This window comes from Camelus bactrianus, chromosome 9 (genome assembly GCF_048773025.1).
Source record: "Camelus bactrianus isolate YW-2024 breed Bactrian camel chromosome 9, ASM4877302v1, whole genome shotgun sequence".
Taxonomy (NCBI): Eukaryota; Metazoa; Chordata; class Mammalia; order Artiodactyla; family Camelidae; genus Camelus; species Camelus bactrianus.
This window is the reverse complement of record NC_133547.1, coordinates 10972567-10988772: the sequence shown is the minus strand read 5'-3', so window position 1 is coordinate 10988772 and position 16206 is coordinate 10972567. Positions and strand designations below refer to the sequence as shown.

The following is a 16206-nucleotide window of genomic DNA, read 5'->3' as shown; positions in this document are numbered from 1 at the left end:
CGCCCCGAGGGCGGGGCCGGGGCTCGGCGACCGCGGGAGTGCGCGCCCCGGTGTGCGGCCGGGACTTGTCCTCGGCCAGGCGCGAGCTGGGCGTGTGAGGGCCGCGGCCCCGGGGGTGTGTCTGGGTGTGGGGGACTCTCCGTCTGGGACCCGGGGTGTGACAGGGCGTCTGGCTATGACGGGCCGGCTGCCGTTGGAGGGCCGAGGGGGAGTCCCCGGGCCTGAGCGCGCGGGGCCGGCAGACATCAGACCGTGGGCACGACGGCCCGGCCGTCTGTGCGATCCTGACGTGTCAGATCTCCGTGTGTGGTGTGTGTCTGGGTGCGGCTGTGACGTGCCAGGTCGTGTGCATGCACACTGCCTGTTGTGACCGTGACCCTGCGGAGGATGTTTGTGTAACTGCTGGTGTGTCCCCGGCCGGAGCCTCTGTTTCATTTCCTGACGGGGCTCCGATGCAGTGAGGAGTGTATGTGTGGCACACTGCCCCTGAATCCACGTCTGCTCCTGTGGCCATTGTGACTGATCCTACAGCATGTACTTGTGTGGCTGCCTTTTGCCGTGTCCCAGCCAAGGCTCCAAGGCTGGGCTGTGTGCATGTAACAGGGCAGCACGGGTCCCATGCCACCAGGTGTCACAGTTCATGTGTCATGGGTCCTGCATGAGTTTGCATGTGTCCATTGTGGCTCTGAGAGGTGAAAATGTTTGCATGGCCGTGGGACACTGTCCACATTTGAACCTCTATGTGAGTGTGAAGGCGTGCTTACCTGTGCTGAATCCTCACGGGGCTGCAGTGACTGCAGTTCATCTCCACACAAGAGGCTAGTGACAACAGCAGCATGTCCTTGAATAGTGAACTCCTTCTGCCCCCACCCCACCTGGCTCTCTGTGGCTCCCAGACCCGAAGCAGGGGTGGCCACATTTCTACCCTTGGCCTGGGCTGGGCTGGACTCAGAGCCCAAGGACAAAGGACCCTCAGCACTCACACCATCCTCGCCCAGGGCAATCACTGGGCAAAACAGGTCAGAGCCACGGACCCAGGAGGGCAAGGGGAGAGATGGGAGGAACTGAAACCAGGAAGGAAGAGAGGAAACTGGGAGGCCAGACAAAGAGGAAGCAGGAGAGAATTTACCAGCAAGACCCCAGCAGATAAGAAACGCAGCAGAGGGAAACCCACCCTGGCTCAGGGTGCTGTCATTTCTCTCCTGGACAACTGGTCTCCCTGTAGTCCCTCCTGGCCCCATTCAATCTACTCTCAACCATCATCCAGAAGGACTGTCTGAGCACCTAAGTCAAATCACATCCTTCTGTTCAAAATCCCGTCATGGCTCCTGCCTCCCTCAAGGTATAAGTTTTCACTTTCCCACAGGCCTGATGTGGTCTAGAAGGCAGAACCAGTGCAGAAGTTGTGTGCATAGACCCTCAACTCCAGCTGCCTGGGTTCGAATCCCAGCTCTGCTGCTTGCTAGCTATGTGACCTTAACAAGTAACTTAACCTTCCTCTACCTCAGTATTCCCATCTGTGGAGTGGGGAGGAAATGGTCTCTATAGCAGGAGTTGGCAGACTTTCTATCAAGGGCCAGACAGTAAATATTTTTGACTTTGCATACAGTTTCTGCCCTTGCATAGACAATACAATACATAAACAAATGAGCATGGCTGTGCTCCAATAAAACCTCATTTACAGAAACAGGCAGTAGGTCAGAATTGGCCTGCAGGCAGTAGTTTCCCAACCCCTGCCCTGTTGGACTCTGGGGAGAATGCCTGAGCTAGTAGCTCCATACCTGGCGTGGAGAATTGTTATTACTTTCTGGCCTGTGAGTGATACTATCTGACTCAGATCCCAACACCCTTCCCCTTGCCCCTCCCTTCCAACCACACTGGCTTGTTTCCTGCCTGTGTAGCTCACCCCAAGTTCATCTTCAACTCCAGACCTTTGCTTTTGTCCTCCTACCAAGAACACCCTCCCCCACTCTCCCCCAGGTTGTCTTCTTGGCTTCAAGTCCCCAAGGCCACCTCCTCCAAGAAGCCCTCCCTCCTCCCCAAAGCCATCTCTCACCCCATCTTGCTTCCCTGTCTTCGTCTAGCTTTACTATGTCTGTCTCCTCCCCAGAAAGTAGGTTCCTAATGCGCAGGAACTATTCCCTTAACCTTTCTGTGCTTCAGTTTCCTGAACTTTAAAGTGAGTGTTATCAAAGTCCTTTGTCTCAGAGCTTTGTTATAGTGGTTAAATGAGTTAATTAATATAAGACACTTAGAATAGAGTCCAAGGTGCTTAATAAATCTAACCAGTGTTCACCATGAGTTCTTGGAAAATAACAAGTGCTCAGGAAGTGTTTATGTGAGGAGCGGAAAATGAATGGTGGAGAGACATGAGGAGGCAGATGGGGGAGGGGAGGGTCCGGGAACGTCGGAAGGGAGACCCCAGTCAGGCGCCCAACGACACAGAGACACAGTCCTCTCTCCACCTTTAATGGACCCCAGGTGGGCTTGGGGCGCGGTGTCCTTAAATATAGCCCCAGTGAGGCTGTCGGGGGTGGGGCCGGGCCTGCCGGGGTGGGCGGGGCCTGTGGGGCGGGGCCTGAGGGGAGGCGGGGCTTCAGCTGCACTTGCAGGAGCGCACGATCATGTTGGACAGCTGCTCCACCTTGGGCTTGCGGCCCACGTAGTACACGATGGGCAGCGGCTCCAGGGCCTGCGGTACGCAGCATGGCGCCGCCGACGCGCCAGGGTTGTGCTGGTTGTACAGCGCCAGGACCTGCGGGCGGGTGGCTGGGGTCAGGGTTGGAGGTCGTGGGCCGCAACCTCCCAGCCTCTCCCCATCTCCCTCTGTTTTATCTCATTATGTTTCTTTCTCGTTCCCTGCCTCTCCCCATTTTCCACTCTTGGCTTGTTATCTTAGTGTCTTTCTCTGTCCTTCCATCTTCCTAATTCTCTCTGTCTGTCCCCCTGGCTTTTTCTCTCTCATTCTGTCTCTGTTTCTTTCTCCTCCCACCTCCCCACCTCTTCAGCCTCGCCCAAGTTATCCGTCTCCGTGGATTTCCCCATATCCGTCTCCTCTGCATTGTGTCTCTAACTGCTCAGACCCTGTCTCTTGCTTCCCTCCATTCCTTTACCATCTCCCCTCCAATCTCCCCGTCTCTATTTCTGACTACCATCTCACCAATTCATCTCTGATTTTACCTCTTTTACCCCCTCTCCTCCCTCGGTTCCTGTTTCCCCCCATCCCACCCCGAGCTGGTACGCCAGACTCACCTTGCTGTACTGCGTGTCCAGGCTCCAAATGTAGGGGCAGGGCCCCAGGCAGAAATTGGCGTGGTAGCCCTTGGGCTCATGGATCCACTTCCAGCCCAGGTCCTTGCGGAAGTCAATGTAGAGCTGCCGCACGCAGCAGTTCTTCTCCGTGGAGCTGCAGGCGGGAGGGAGGAACCCAGGTCAGGTGAGTGGAGGGGCCGCCCCTCCTCCCTCTGTGTGTGTGTGTGTGTGTGTCTGTGTGTGTGTGTCTGTGTGTGTGTATGTTTCACTCTGGCTGCCCCACAACCCCGCACATCTCCATCTTGGTCTCCCTTGCACCCAATGTGATAATAACAGCAATAGCAGTAATAGTAATGATTATCACTGATAAAGCACTTGCTTTAGTCCAGCACTGCACTAAGGGCATCACATTAACCATTATGTCATGCAATGCTTGAAACAAGCCTGTAAGAAGCCAGATGACTGTCCACAGGGGAAGGCTACATAAATCACGGCATATCCACACACGTGAACATAAAAAATACAATGCAGCTCCATGTGTACTGGCATGTTCTAAGTGTGCAACAATGTCCATTAAAATACTACCACATGCTGGGCTGGGGTCTACTGGGGACTCAGTACAAATGCTTGTTATTCCCACAGAAATCCTCTCTGGCTCTGTTTCTTCACTTCATTCATATGTATGTTCAAATGTCCTCCACTCAGGAAGGCTTAACTCCTAGGACGCCACATGGCATGCAGTAGGTGCTCAAGAAATATCAGTCAAACAAACAAATGTCTTTTCCTCAGAGTCCTTCCTGGGCCATCCTATCCAAAATACCAATCCAAATGATTATGAATTCCATTCAGTGTAAAAACGGCATTTCAGCTATGCAAGAGAATATGAAAATGTCTGCATTTGAAATGGGGCAAATCTTAATACCTGTTGACACTGGATGAGAGTTTACGGGGGTTCATTATACTATCTTGGTTGCTTATGTATACATTTAAATTTTTCCATAATAAAAATATTTAAATCAGAATAGGAAAAATAAATTATCCCAATGATTTCTTTCTTTCTTCTTCCTCTGATTTATTTTCCTTCTTAGTACTTATTGCCACCTGCTCTTTTATTAGAGACTGATTTGTTTACCTGCTCATTGTCTGTCTTCCTCTGAGGACAGGACTTTTTGTCTATTTCATCCCTAAATGTGCTCCCACTGCCTACAACAGTGCCTGGCACACAACAGGTGCTTAGCAATTATTGGCTGTATCAGTTAACTGATCAAAAGGTTAGGTTTTTAAAAAGGACACTGGAAAGTGGTGGTGTGTAAAACTCAGCTATTCTGGACTCATGATTTCTGTCCCAGGCTCAGATGTGAAAGTCAGTCCTCCTCAGTCTGGGGCCCAGGCTTCTGCTTGCCTGGAAGGAAATATGGGATTTTATGTGCTGGCCTCCAGGACCATGGTTGAGATGGGTAGGGAGCTTGGCTAAAAAGCCTGACTCATGGGCAGCTGGGAACACTTTATATTCCATGTTCATAACAGGTGAAAGAAACATTATGCAAAGTTACAGGTACAATATGATCCAAATTCTGTTTTGAATAGAAGGACTAGAAGGCAATATATTAAAATGTTGACAGTGACATTTGATATCTGGCAACGTGACAGGGGATATCTTTCCAAATTCCCGATAGTGAGTATGTGTTACTTTTAGAACCAGAAAATAAAAATTAGGGGGTAGAGGTATAGCTCAGTGGTAGAGTGTGTGCTTAGCATGTGTGAGGTCCTGGGTTCAATCCCCAGTACCTCTGTGGAAAAATAAAAGAAAAGAAAAATTAAAAGAAAGAAAATGTAGTACACTTCCCACTCCCCTGAAAAAAGAGACTCTACCATTTGGACAAAATAAAAACATATATGGATATGTGTGAGTGTGTCATGCTGAGACTCTCAGGAGGGAGACATAAATGTAATAAAAGCTTCTACAGAGGGGCCTGGGGGTCAGGGCTGGAGGGTCTCTGAGTATCCTTTCTAGGTTTGGTCCATGTGCATGTATTTTCCTACTCAAAAATCAATAGAGAACTAATAAATTTCAAAACCCTACAAGGCAGGTCTTATTATTATTCCCATTTGAAGGATGAAGAAACTGAGCCTCAGAGAAGGGGGTAAGGTGTGTCTGCTCATATGCAGCCTGTACGTGTGGAGCTCTGGGCCAGTTCACAGCTAACTCTGTGCCACCCAGGAGTTTGTGGTCTCATGTACCAGTGCAACCATGTCAGCTCAAGCAGAAGGGGAGAGGCGATGCCACAGGACCTCCCAGGGCAAGACATGGCCTTTCTGGGAGCCACATGGTCCTGAGAAGAAAGTTAGAAAACTGAGGTTCCTGTGAGCTCAGCCTGGTCCCTCCCTAGTCTAATTGGGACCCAGTTCCCCCATCTGTACAAAGATGCGAGAGACGCTGGATCAACTAAGATGCTGTGAAGGGCCCGGAAGGCATCAGGAAGTCCATGTACGGGCTCAGGGAGGGGCATATGCCCCCATATATAGGCATATTTCTTGGGGAAAGGTTCCTGGCTTTTGGCTTCTCAAGGGGGGCCTTGACTCACAGAAAGGGAAGAACCACTGTCCAGAATAATCTCGCATTTCTGGTTCAGCTCTGGCCGGGGTGCTGAGGTCCTACAATGTGAACAGTGTGTGATTCTATTATCCAACTCAGCTGTTCTCCACGTGGGGTTCCTGGAGCAGCGGCAGCATTGCCTGGGAACTTGTGGGAAATGCTAGTTCTCGGGCCCCACCCCAGACCCACTGAATCAGAAACAGAGGGTGGAGGTGGGGGACAGCAGGACACATTTAAAAAGCCGTCCAGATGACCCTGAGACAGTATCTAACCCGTTTGTTCTGTGCATGCCTGGATCCTGCTGCCTGGGATACAAACGGTCCGGGCCCTTGCAAAGCTCTTGCCCAGCAACTCTGCCGTCCAGTCTACCAGAACCCAACAGGGCCTGATGAGTAAAAGAAACCCACTGGGGGCCCCAGGGTGGGCAGAAGGGGCCTCCTATCCAACTGGATGTTGGGGAAAGGGTCAGGGAGGCTCCCCAATAGAGATGGTATTTATGCTAAGAATAACATTATTGCGGAAAGCCTCAAACATACACAAAAGCAGAGACTATCACGTTGGACCTTGGTGTCTCCATCACCCAGCTTCAGCAATCCTCAAGTCACCACCAGCTTCACTGTGTTTCTACTCTTATCCACTTTCTCTCCCCAAGTGAATGATTTTGAAGCCCACGTCATCCACCATATCATTTCAGTCATAAATATTTCAATACAGATCTCTGAGAAAATCAGGACTATGTTAAAACACCACATAAGAAAAACTAACAATTCCTTGATATCATCAGATATCTAGTCAGAATTCACATTTCCCCAACTGCCTCATAAACATCTTTCAATAAAATAGTCCGCATAAATAAAGATCTAAATAAGGTCTACACATCGCGATTGGTTGATTCACCTTTTAAGATTCTTTCTAAAATCTATGGAACTGTCTCTGTATTTCCCCCCTGTGTGTTGTAGTTGTTGGAGAAATTGGCTCAAGTTTCCCACACTCTAGATGTTGCTGGCTGCATGCCCATGGTGGTGGCTCACATGTTCCTCTGGTTTCTGGAAACTTGGGAGTTGGATCTACCGTCTTGATCAGCTCCAGGTTTGATTTTTTGGCCAGACTTCCTAACTGACATTTTGTCCCTCGCGTGGTTGGCTGCCTCTCTCTGTAACGTTATTAGCTGTTGGCAATCAAGACCTCAATCCATGCATTCACTCACAGGGTTGCTAGGCTGAGGGTAGGATCTGGTGGTGAAGAAGCTTGGGAGCAGAGATGACTCGCCAGCGGGAGAATTGCACGCAACAAAGCCCAAAGGCATCATCAAAATATGAAGCAGGGGAGGACCAAGGTCAGACTATCATTCTAAATTAGCAACATTCTACTCTGAATTTCAACATTCTAGGACTACAACTTTTCAATTTTCCTAGATTACCATACACCAGCATCTCAAGATTCTAGATACTCCAACAGCTTTCCAACTTTCTAAGATTCCCACATTCCAACTCTCGAGGATCTTGGCATGTCTGAATTCCAATATTTCAAAACTACATTCCAACATTCCACAGTTCTGAACCCATCACTCAAGAGGTCCAAGCTGCCACTTTCTAAGATCTCAGCCTTCCAAAATTCTAACAAGATTCCAGCACTGAGTCCCAATATTCTAGGTTACCAATATTCCACTTTCTCCAACTCCAACATTTGTGGATGCTAATATTTTAACACAGGATTCCACTATTCTGGGCCCAATATTCAAGGACTCCTATCTGCCAACACTGGAGACTCCAGTCAGACAGTGGGCAATCCTCCGATTCTGGATTCCGAAGTTCTAGGATTCCAACATGCCTTGAGTCCAACATTCTCAGATTCCAATAATTAACATCGAATTCTAACATCCTAGAATTCCCAACATTCTAGAACCAACCCCCACCTGCCAACAATATAGGAATCTAACATGGCGACATTCTAATATTGAATTCCCACTTTCTTGGTGTTCAACATTCTAATGGTCTCTGATTCCAACACACTAGCAAGAAAGCAAGCTGATCTCAACAATCGAGGACTTCCAGTTCACACATTCAGCATCCTAGGCCTCAGACCTCACCCCCTGAGCCCTCCAGGCTGAAGGAGATGCCAGCCCAAGCACAGCACCAGGCAGGTGCCCAACCTGCGGTGCCTGCTCAGCAGATGTCCAGAAGGTCTCCAGCCCGGAAGGCCTCCGTGAAAGGCTGCAAGGTTCACCTGAAGCAGTAGTTGGTGTCCAGGGCTCGGCGGTGCCGGGAGCTGTGCAGGTGCTGGGCCCTCTCCAGCGGGGTGGCCATGAGGAGCAGGAAGGGCCGGTTCATGCCATGAATGGTGGCGAGATCACCTCGGCGGCCAGAACTGAACCCTGCTTTGGTTTGGGAGTCAGGGGATGGCGAGGGTGGGGGAGACACACACACTCTCAGATGGATGCATGAGTGATAGGCAGGGGCAAGAATACACACACACATGCACATACGCACACACACACACACTCACTTTCTCAGAGAGGTGGATGGGTAGGGGGAGCGGTGAGAAGGCAGGGGGAGGGAAGACACACACATACACACACACACATCACTGCTGCTGGGCACAGGGCCGGGCCAGGGAGGTGGGCCTCACCGTTAATGTCCACTTGGAGTGTGTTATCTTTGCTGTCACAGGAACAGTGGGCACTGAGGCGAAAGCCCTCTATTTCCTCTGTGGGAGTGGGGAGAGAGATGCCAGTGTCAGGGGGTGGCCCATCCCAGCCCCTGGGGGAGGAGAAAGGAAATAGCAAACCCCTGGAGTAGGGGTGAGGGGACCTCCTTCCTGCCCTTCCCCTGCCTGTCCTCTCACTGCACCCTCTTGATCCTTCATCCTCCTTCCGGTCTCAGCTCAAATGCCACCTCCTCCAGGAGGCCCTCCAGGACACAGCCCCTCCTCCACTATGACAGAACTTTATTCACAGCACTTACCATCTCTGACATGTGTATTTGGCTATTTAGTTCCCTCATTGTTCTCAGTGGAAAGCAGGATACATGGGGGCAGGGATCCTTGTTTTCTTGCTCCCCGCTGGGCCTGGCCCACAGTCATAAAAACAAACATCTACTGAGTGCACACTGGGTGCCAGACCCTGTTCTAAACACTCTTTGTGCATTATTTCCTTTCATCCTCACCAAAGCTCCCCATTTGACAGACAAGGAAATCAAGGGCTGCAGAGAGGGGGTGACTCTCCCAAACTGGGAGAAGGCAGGGCTGAGGGGCAAGAGCCTGGGCTCTTGTCCCAGGGCAGGACTGGGAGAAAAGTTTCTTGAATGAATGAGTGGAGTGCTTTCCTGAGCTTCTGCTACCTGCTGGGCCCTGTGCTGGGTGCTCTGGACTCAGCAATGACTAAGACTGGCATTTGCCCAGCACCCACCTGCTCCCTAACCCCCATCTTTTCACCTGCCAAACCATCACATATCCCGTGAGTCTTGACACAGTCATTCTCACCCAGGACTCATTCCCAGACCCCACCAGATGGGTTTGGGTGCCCACTCTGGGCTCCCACAGCACTTACAGCCTCCCCCATCCCGGCCCTGTTCACTGTGGCCATCACAGCCTGCTAGGTCTTTGGCAAGACTTCCTAGGTGTCCAGAAGTGACTGTGGGTCCCATGAGGGCAGGCCTAGAAGTTGTCATGGTCACTACTGTGTCCCCCACACCACCAGCACAGGGCCAGGCACAGAGCAGGAACTAACTGGTATTTACTGAACGAAGGAATGAATGAGAGGGAGATCAGGAAGGGAGATGTGGGTGCTGCAGACTCAAGCGGGACCGGATAGACTCAAACCTCTTCCTCTCCCTGGACTCAAGGCCTCTGCACAGCCTGTCTCTCTGCCTTGAACACTATTGTGCCTCCTTTCTGCTCATCCCTCAGACACCCTCTTCGATGTCCCCTCCTCCAGGAAGCCCTCCCCGATCTCCCAGGCTGGGTCAGGCACCTCCTCTGGACTCCCCATCCCAGCCCTGCCTACTCTGGGACATTTCTACCTGGTTTTCAGGTCTTCCCTCCAAGTCTTCCCATTCTAGCAATGGACCACGAGCTCCATGAGGGCAAGGATGGGGCTGTTTTGGCCACTGCTGTGACCCCAGCATCACCCAGCACAGGGCAGGTGCTCAGGAAATGGATTAACCATTAATCACTCAGGTTTGAGAGTCTGGGAGGAGGGCCAGGTCTGGGCTCTTTGGCACAAACATGGGATGGAGGGTGCTAGACAGGGTGACCAAAGGACAAACAATGGGGTCAACACCATTACAAAACAGGGGTGGGGCAGGCAAGCGGTCCTCACCTCTGTGGGTCAGCCACTGCCGCACAACTCCAGTGACATCAAAGGACAGCCACTCCGGTGAGTCGCTGGGGGCCAGCAGCCGGTTGCTGAGGTAGCGCCAGGAATCGTTGCTATATTTCTGGAGGACAATGCGTTGAGGGGAGAGACAGTGGGTAGATGCTGCCACACACCACCATGTACGCTGCACCCCTCATTCCATCTGCTCCCCCAAACGGGCCTCCACGCAGTCCCTCAGTCCCCTCCCGGACACCCACACTGAAAGGCCCAACAGGAACCACCCACCCCCACTGCAGCTGGGAGAGGAGAGAGAGCCTCAGGCATGGGGGGTGGGGAAGGTACCTGGGCAGTTCAGCCCCTGCCCCTGACCTCCTGCATAGCCGGGGAAATTCCTCTCCCTCTTTGGCCTCAGTTTCCTCTCTGGTGAAATGCCAGGACCCTTTCAGGTTGGACAGTTCATGATGCTAAGACTCTTCTACAGACATCGTAAGGGTCACTGACTATACAGTTCTGCAAATTTGACCCCCCCCCCCCGAATTCTGAGGGTCTGTAACTTTCGAGGGGCTGATGTCAGAAGTCATTCCCTAAGTGCAGTGCTTGGTAACACCCTAAGAATCGCACATTTAATGAGCTGGAGAAGTTCTGTGAGCCTGCTGCTTTACAAACCCAGGAGCTGGACATGCCACAAACCCAGATGTTGCAGATGCCAGACACCCCCGTGGAATGATCCCCTGGAGCTGGCAGCATAAAGCCAAATTCTCTAGACCCCGAGAACTTAACATCAGACAAATTCCCTTCCTGCAGGAGTCTAACATCTACTACTGAATCTAATGCTCCATATGACAGGGATTCTAGGTCACATAACTGTCAAGAGAATCCAGCCCTCCTGGAGGCCCCAGTCCTCCTGGAGACTAAGTCTTCTAGAACAGAGCTATCCAAGAGAACTTTCCACGATGATGGAAATGTTCTTTATCTGTGGTGTCCAAAATAGCAGCTGCTAACCCCATGTGACTACAGGCCACTTGAAATATGGCCAGTGAGACTGAGGAATGGAATTTTTTTTCTTTTAATTTTAATCAACTTAAACGGACCACATGTGGCTAGTGGTTACTGTATGGGACAGAGCATTTTGAAAGTCTCCAACCTTTCCAGAGATTCCAGCTTCCAAAGCCCTGAGTTCTTAGAGCCCAAATCCTAGATTCCAGCCTTCAAAGTGTTTAGCATCTAGGGCACTAGGAGTCTAAACATTTCAGAGTCCCTTGGTTCCATGGTCTGTGCTTCATCGTCCTTCGGGGTCCATCTATGTGGACCTCGCAGCCACCAGCCTTCCAGCCGCCCCAGCCCAGGCTGCCCCCAGGGCCCCTGTCCCACCTGGTACAGCTCCACGTGCTGCTCCGCTTTTAACTTGAGCCTCAGCAGGCGCAGCTCTGCCCGAGAGAGCAACACGGGTTCGGGTACCGCCTCTCGGACCTCCGATGTGTTAAACAGCATGTATATGCTGTGTGGGCTCCGCTTGATTTTATCATAGATTTCTAGGTGGAAGGAGAGGGGTAATGTCAGGGTTTGGCAGGGGCAGGGGAACTGGCCCACACCAAGTCCAAGAGCTGACAGCCTTGGGGTTGAAGCCCCTGACACCTTTTAGCCGGATGACCTTGGGTGACTGGCTTCTCCTCACTAGGTTTGTTTCCTCCTCTTTAAGCGGGATCCTATTCACCCTTCCTTCCCGTCATCTGGGAAGTGCCCCCTCAGTACAAAGCTGGCACAGGGGTGGAGTTTGCTCTGCTTGCTCAGGTCTCCCCAGCAGTTGGAGCCTCAAATGCAAATTACGTTGCAGAGTAGGGATCAAGGGTATTTGGCTCTGACTGACTCTACTGCCTTCCAGCTCTATGAGCTTGGGCAAGCCACATTCCCTCTCCCAGCCTCAGGTTCCTATTCTTTGTGAAGGATCAATTTGACATCAAGCTCTCTGCCTCCTAACCCAGATTCTCCTAACTGAAGTACTGTGTGACTTTGGGCAAGTGGATTCCTCTCTCTGTGTCAGATTCTCATGTGTAAGGCAAGGTCTGATTGCAGGACGACAGTGTGAGATAAGTGAGACAAAGCAAGTCACACAAGATCTGCACACAGTGGTCACTCTAATGTGTTCAACAACCCCTTGAGGAAGATACTATTATTATACCCATTTTATAGATGGGGAAACTGAGGCCCAAAGAGATGAAGCAATTTGCCCAAGGCCACACAGCTAGGAAGCTGCAGAGTGAGGATTCAAACTCAGGCAGTCTGATTCCAGAGGCTGTGCTCTTAACCTCTAGGCCATGCTGCCTCCCTGCTAATGTGACATTCTTCCTCTTATTATTATTATTAATACTAATTGTTTCCGCCCTCAGCTGGTTAAAGAAGGCAAAGTTCATTCTAGGTAGGAATGGCTTCAGGGGTACAGGCAGGGAACACAGAAAATTAGGAAGAGTGTTTCCTGGTCCAGGAAAAATTTGGGCCTGGGAATGAGAGGGCAGGTCAGGAACTCCTAGATCGACCTCTGCAGTGGGAGCGTGGAAATGGTGGCGACATCTGAAGAGAAAGGACAGAGGAGGCCCCTTCTGTGGGCCTCCTTATTCTGCTTCTCCCCTTCTAGCTAAGCCAGCCCCCGCCCACCACAAATAAGCCCTATCTCGTTCCAGGGGTTACTCAGCAGACCCCAAAGGAAGCCCAGGCCGGGAGACAGATAGGGAGGAAGAGAGATAGAAGGGGTAGGAACGGTCAGAGGGAGAGATGGAGAGTTGGGCATGGAGGAGAAAGGGATAGAGAGAGAGAAAGAGATGGAGAGAGAGAAACTGGGAGACCCAGACAGGGACAGAGAGAGTAACGGGGATGCGAAAGAAACGGCAAGGCAGAGATGGGAGACAGAGACACAAGAGATGGAAGACATAGGGTTTGGGAGCAAGATGGAGGCAGAAGAGGGTTGAAGGTATCAGTGTTGAAAAAAATTTCTACCACGAAAGTGAAGCGACCAAGGAAAAGGTGAAATGGAGATGCGGGTGGGTAGGGACATCATTTGGCTGAAGCCGCAACTGGGCGCACAAATGGGCCAGAGACCCGCAAGTGCACTGCCCAAGAGGGAAAGTGAAAGAAAGCAGGGGGGTGGCACCCAAGTCTCGGGGCCACGCGGGACGCCTGGGTCCCCTCGCGGGCGCCGACGGGGCGGGCCCGACGATAGCCCCGCCCAGAGCTGGGGGTGAAGAGGGCGGGAGAGGCCGCCGCCGCGAGAGCGGGGACCGAACCTGCCTCGTCTCGCCCCAGGCTCCGCGCGCGATCCCCGCCCCTCGAGGCACGGGAAGGAAAGGGAAGGGAGGGAGGGCGAGGCGGCCGGACGCTGGGGTTTCCCCAGCCTCCCAGGGAGGAACTAGGAGTTTGGGGTCCAGGCTTTCAGCATTTAGCTCTGCGGGGTCCTCCTGCCCCCTTCCGGAAGCGGAGGCTCCTCCCCCCGCGCGTGGCACCCACGTGGGGCTTCCTCACTCCTACCAGCTCTGTTTCCTCGCCCGGGTCTTGTAGAGTCGCACCCACCCACCTCTCCCGCTACGATTCAACTCCTCACTCAGCCATCTCCCTTCCATTCTGCCGGGGCCGGGGCGGGGGTGGGTCGCAGCTCCCAGCATGGCAAGGTCCATCTCTCCTCTGCTGCCTCCCAGGCCCACCTTTCCCACGCTTGTCTCCCCTTTCCCTTCCCAAGCACGACCCAGTATTCTAGGGTCATAAGTTTCCTGGGGCTCGTTTCCTCCACTGGGCTTCCTCCTCTCTCGTCTCAGAAATACTCGGGAGCACCTCCTGGAGCATCCCTGGCACCCGCCTAGGGTCTCCGCTTCTCTCCCGCTAGCTTCCCCCACCCTACAACCTCGCGCCCCCTTTCTACCCCGCATTTATCACCCCCTCCCCGCCTTTCTCTAAGCCCTCCCCTAATTTCGCGTGTTTCTCGAGCCCTGTGCAAGTGGATCCTCTCTGCACTTTCCTGGCACCTCCGAGCTTACACCTAGTTTTCCTGTCCTTCTTGAATCTTCCCGCCTCACGACCCCTGGGCTCTGGATCAGCTTTCCCCACTACCTCTCCTTTCCCAAATGCTGGGGTCCTCGCTTCTCTCAAAGCGGGCCCCCTCTCTGCAGCCCCCACCCCATGACCCCTGCATTCCAGTGCACCCTGCTAGGGGAAGTCTTTTTCTACACCCCTTCCCTCCTACCCTCTAATTGCTTCGCGTCTCTCCTAAGGGACTCCCCCTACGACCCACATGTTCCTGTCGCCTTCTAAAAGTGGTCCACTTCTCTCACTGTCTCCTCTTCAAGCCCAGATACCTGGGGGGTAGGGAGATCAGCCCTATCTTCTTTGGAATCCCCCACCCACGTTCCCGGCTTCCCCGGGGGTCCTCTTCCTCCAGCCAGTCTCCCCTACGGGTAATTTCCTCCCCGCGACCCCTGCACTCCGGCGCCCCCTGGGGGGTCCCCTCCAGGGTCCCCTGCCCCTCCAAGCTCACTGTCGCCGTTTTCCACCATTAGCACGCGGGTGACCTCCTTGGCGTAGTAGTCCGCCTCTGGCTCGGGCTCGGGTTCGGCACTTTCCCCGGCCACCCGGTCGCGGGTACTGTTGTAAAGGGCCAGTACGGCCTCCGGCAGCGGGCCGGGCGGCACCTCCCCCTGGCTCGGGGGGCTGGCGAGCCGAAGCTTGGACAGAATCTGGCCGCGGATGGCCTCGATGCGCTTCCGCTTCACCAGCTCCATGTCGATGGTCTTGCAGGTGGATAGTCCGGCGGCCGGCCGACCAGGCGTCAGCACTAGCAGCCACAGCAGCGGCAGCAGCAGCGGCAGCAGCCGCAGCCCGGAGGGCGGCATGGGGGAGGCGGCGCCCCCCCGGCACAGCCGAGAGCGCTAGCCGAGCTGGGGTGGCAAGAGGAAGGCCCCGCCCCGACAGGGGCTGGGGGGTCTCCCGAGAAAAGTAGGAAGGTCTGGGGGGGAAAGTTGAGGCCCTCAGGGAGAACGGAGCGGAGGTGGCGGGGAGGCTTTGATGGGTGGGTTCTTGGTATCCCACGGAAAAAACCGGGATGGGCGAGATCTGGTACCAGAGGTGGGTGGTCTTGAATAGGAAAGCTGAGGCAGGTCTGAAAGAGATCTCGTCTCCTGGATCCCAGAGGAGAAGGGTCCTTGGATGCGCGGGGGCTCAGGAGAGAGGCTGGGAGTTGGGGGGCGTGCAGGGGGGTGCGCCCGAGGTCTGGGGTCAAGTCTTCGTGGGAGTCGGGTTTGCGGCTCCTGAGGGCTGGTCCGGAATGGGGGAGCCTGGGGAACGCCGTGTAGGGGGCAGGGAGGGAGGAAGCGTCCGAGGCGGTGGGGGGTGCGGTCTGGTGTCCCCAAATCCTGCCTCTCGGGGCAGCGCTGCGCAAAGCGGTCGCCGCGCCTCCGGCTCCCAGCGGCAGCGGAAAAGTCTCAAAACTTTTTTTCCTCTTCTCCCAACCAGCTCGTCCCTCCTCCCGCTCCTCCTCCCCCTCCTCCCCGCAGTGGCGGCGGCGGCGGCGGCAGCACCAGCGGCGGGGGCGGCTCGTCTCAGGCTCTGGGGCCTCGGGCTGCTCCTCAGCGGCTTCTTCCTCCGCTCCCGGCTGAGGCCGGCCCCGCGGGCTGCTCCGAGCCGGGGGGTGCCCCGGAGGGGGCGTCCCCCCTGCCCCCGGCCCGGGGCCTCGCTGTCTGGCGGATCCGCGGCGGGAGGAGGAGGGTGGGACGGCCCGGGTCGTGAAGGGCGGCGGCAGCGGCGGCGGGGACCGGCTGGGGCGGCGGGGGGTTTTGAAGCCGCCCCGGCCCCACCCAGGAAGCGCGCGGGGCGGGGGCGGCCCTCAGGGGGAGGGCATGGGGGGGCCGGGCCACCGTCCTCAACTCGCGTGGGCGGGCTCCAAGGGGGGTCTCTTAAGCCCTCGGGGGAGGGGGCGGGCACCCGGCTCCGCCCCACCAACAGGGTGCTGCCTCCTGGCGGCCGAGCGCTACCCAAGCGGGTGACTGTGATGCGTGTAAGCTTC

General features: G+C 54.3%; 1 protein-coding gene across 2 annotated transcripts; it reads right to left on the bottom strand.

Moving 5' to 3' along the window:
• Positions 1-2448: 2448 nt before the first annotated feature.
• TGFB1 (transforming growth factor beta 1) lies at positions 2449-15991 on the bottom strand. 2 transcript variants are annotated; one of them, XM_074369609.1, is made up of 7 exons: positions 14683-15991; positions 11535-11695; positions 10167-10284; positions 8477-8554; positions 8075-8225; positions 3253-3406; positions 2449-2755 (listed from the first exon to the last, which is right to left on the bottom strand). In XM_074369609.1, the coding sequence occupies exons 1-7, from the start codon at positions 15035-15037 to the stop codon at positions 2597-2599; spliced, it is 1176 nt and encodes a 391-aa protein (XP_074225710.1). In that variant the 5' UTR covers positions 15038-15991; the 3' UTR covers positions 2449-2596. The 2 variants fall into 2 exon arrangements, with proteins under 2 accessions (XP_074225710.1, XP_074225711.1); XM_074369610.1 differs by having other exon boundaries at positions 8075-8222; positions 14683-15985.
• Positions 15992-16206: the final 215 nt, after the last annotated feature.

Bases quoted from the DNA above. Each gene is read 5' to 3' on its own strand.
- TGFB1 (XM_074369609.1), bottom strand. From the start codon at position 15,037: ATGCCGCCCTCCGGGCTGCGGCTGCTGCCGCTGCTGCTGCCGCTGCTG. The intron at 11,696-14,682 runs GTGAGCTTGGAG...CCTTCCACCTAG, and splicing joins AATGGTGGAAAACGGCGACA to AAATCTATGATAAAATCAAG. The intron at 10,285-11,534 runs GTGGGACAGGGG...ATTGTCCTCCAG, and splicing joins AGCACGTGGAGCTGTACCAG to AAATATAGCAACGATTCCTG.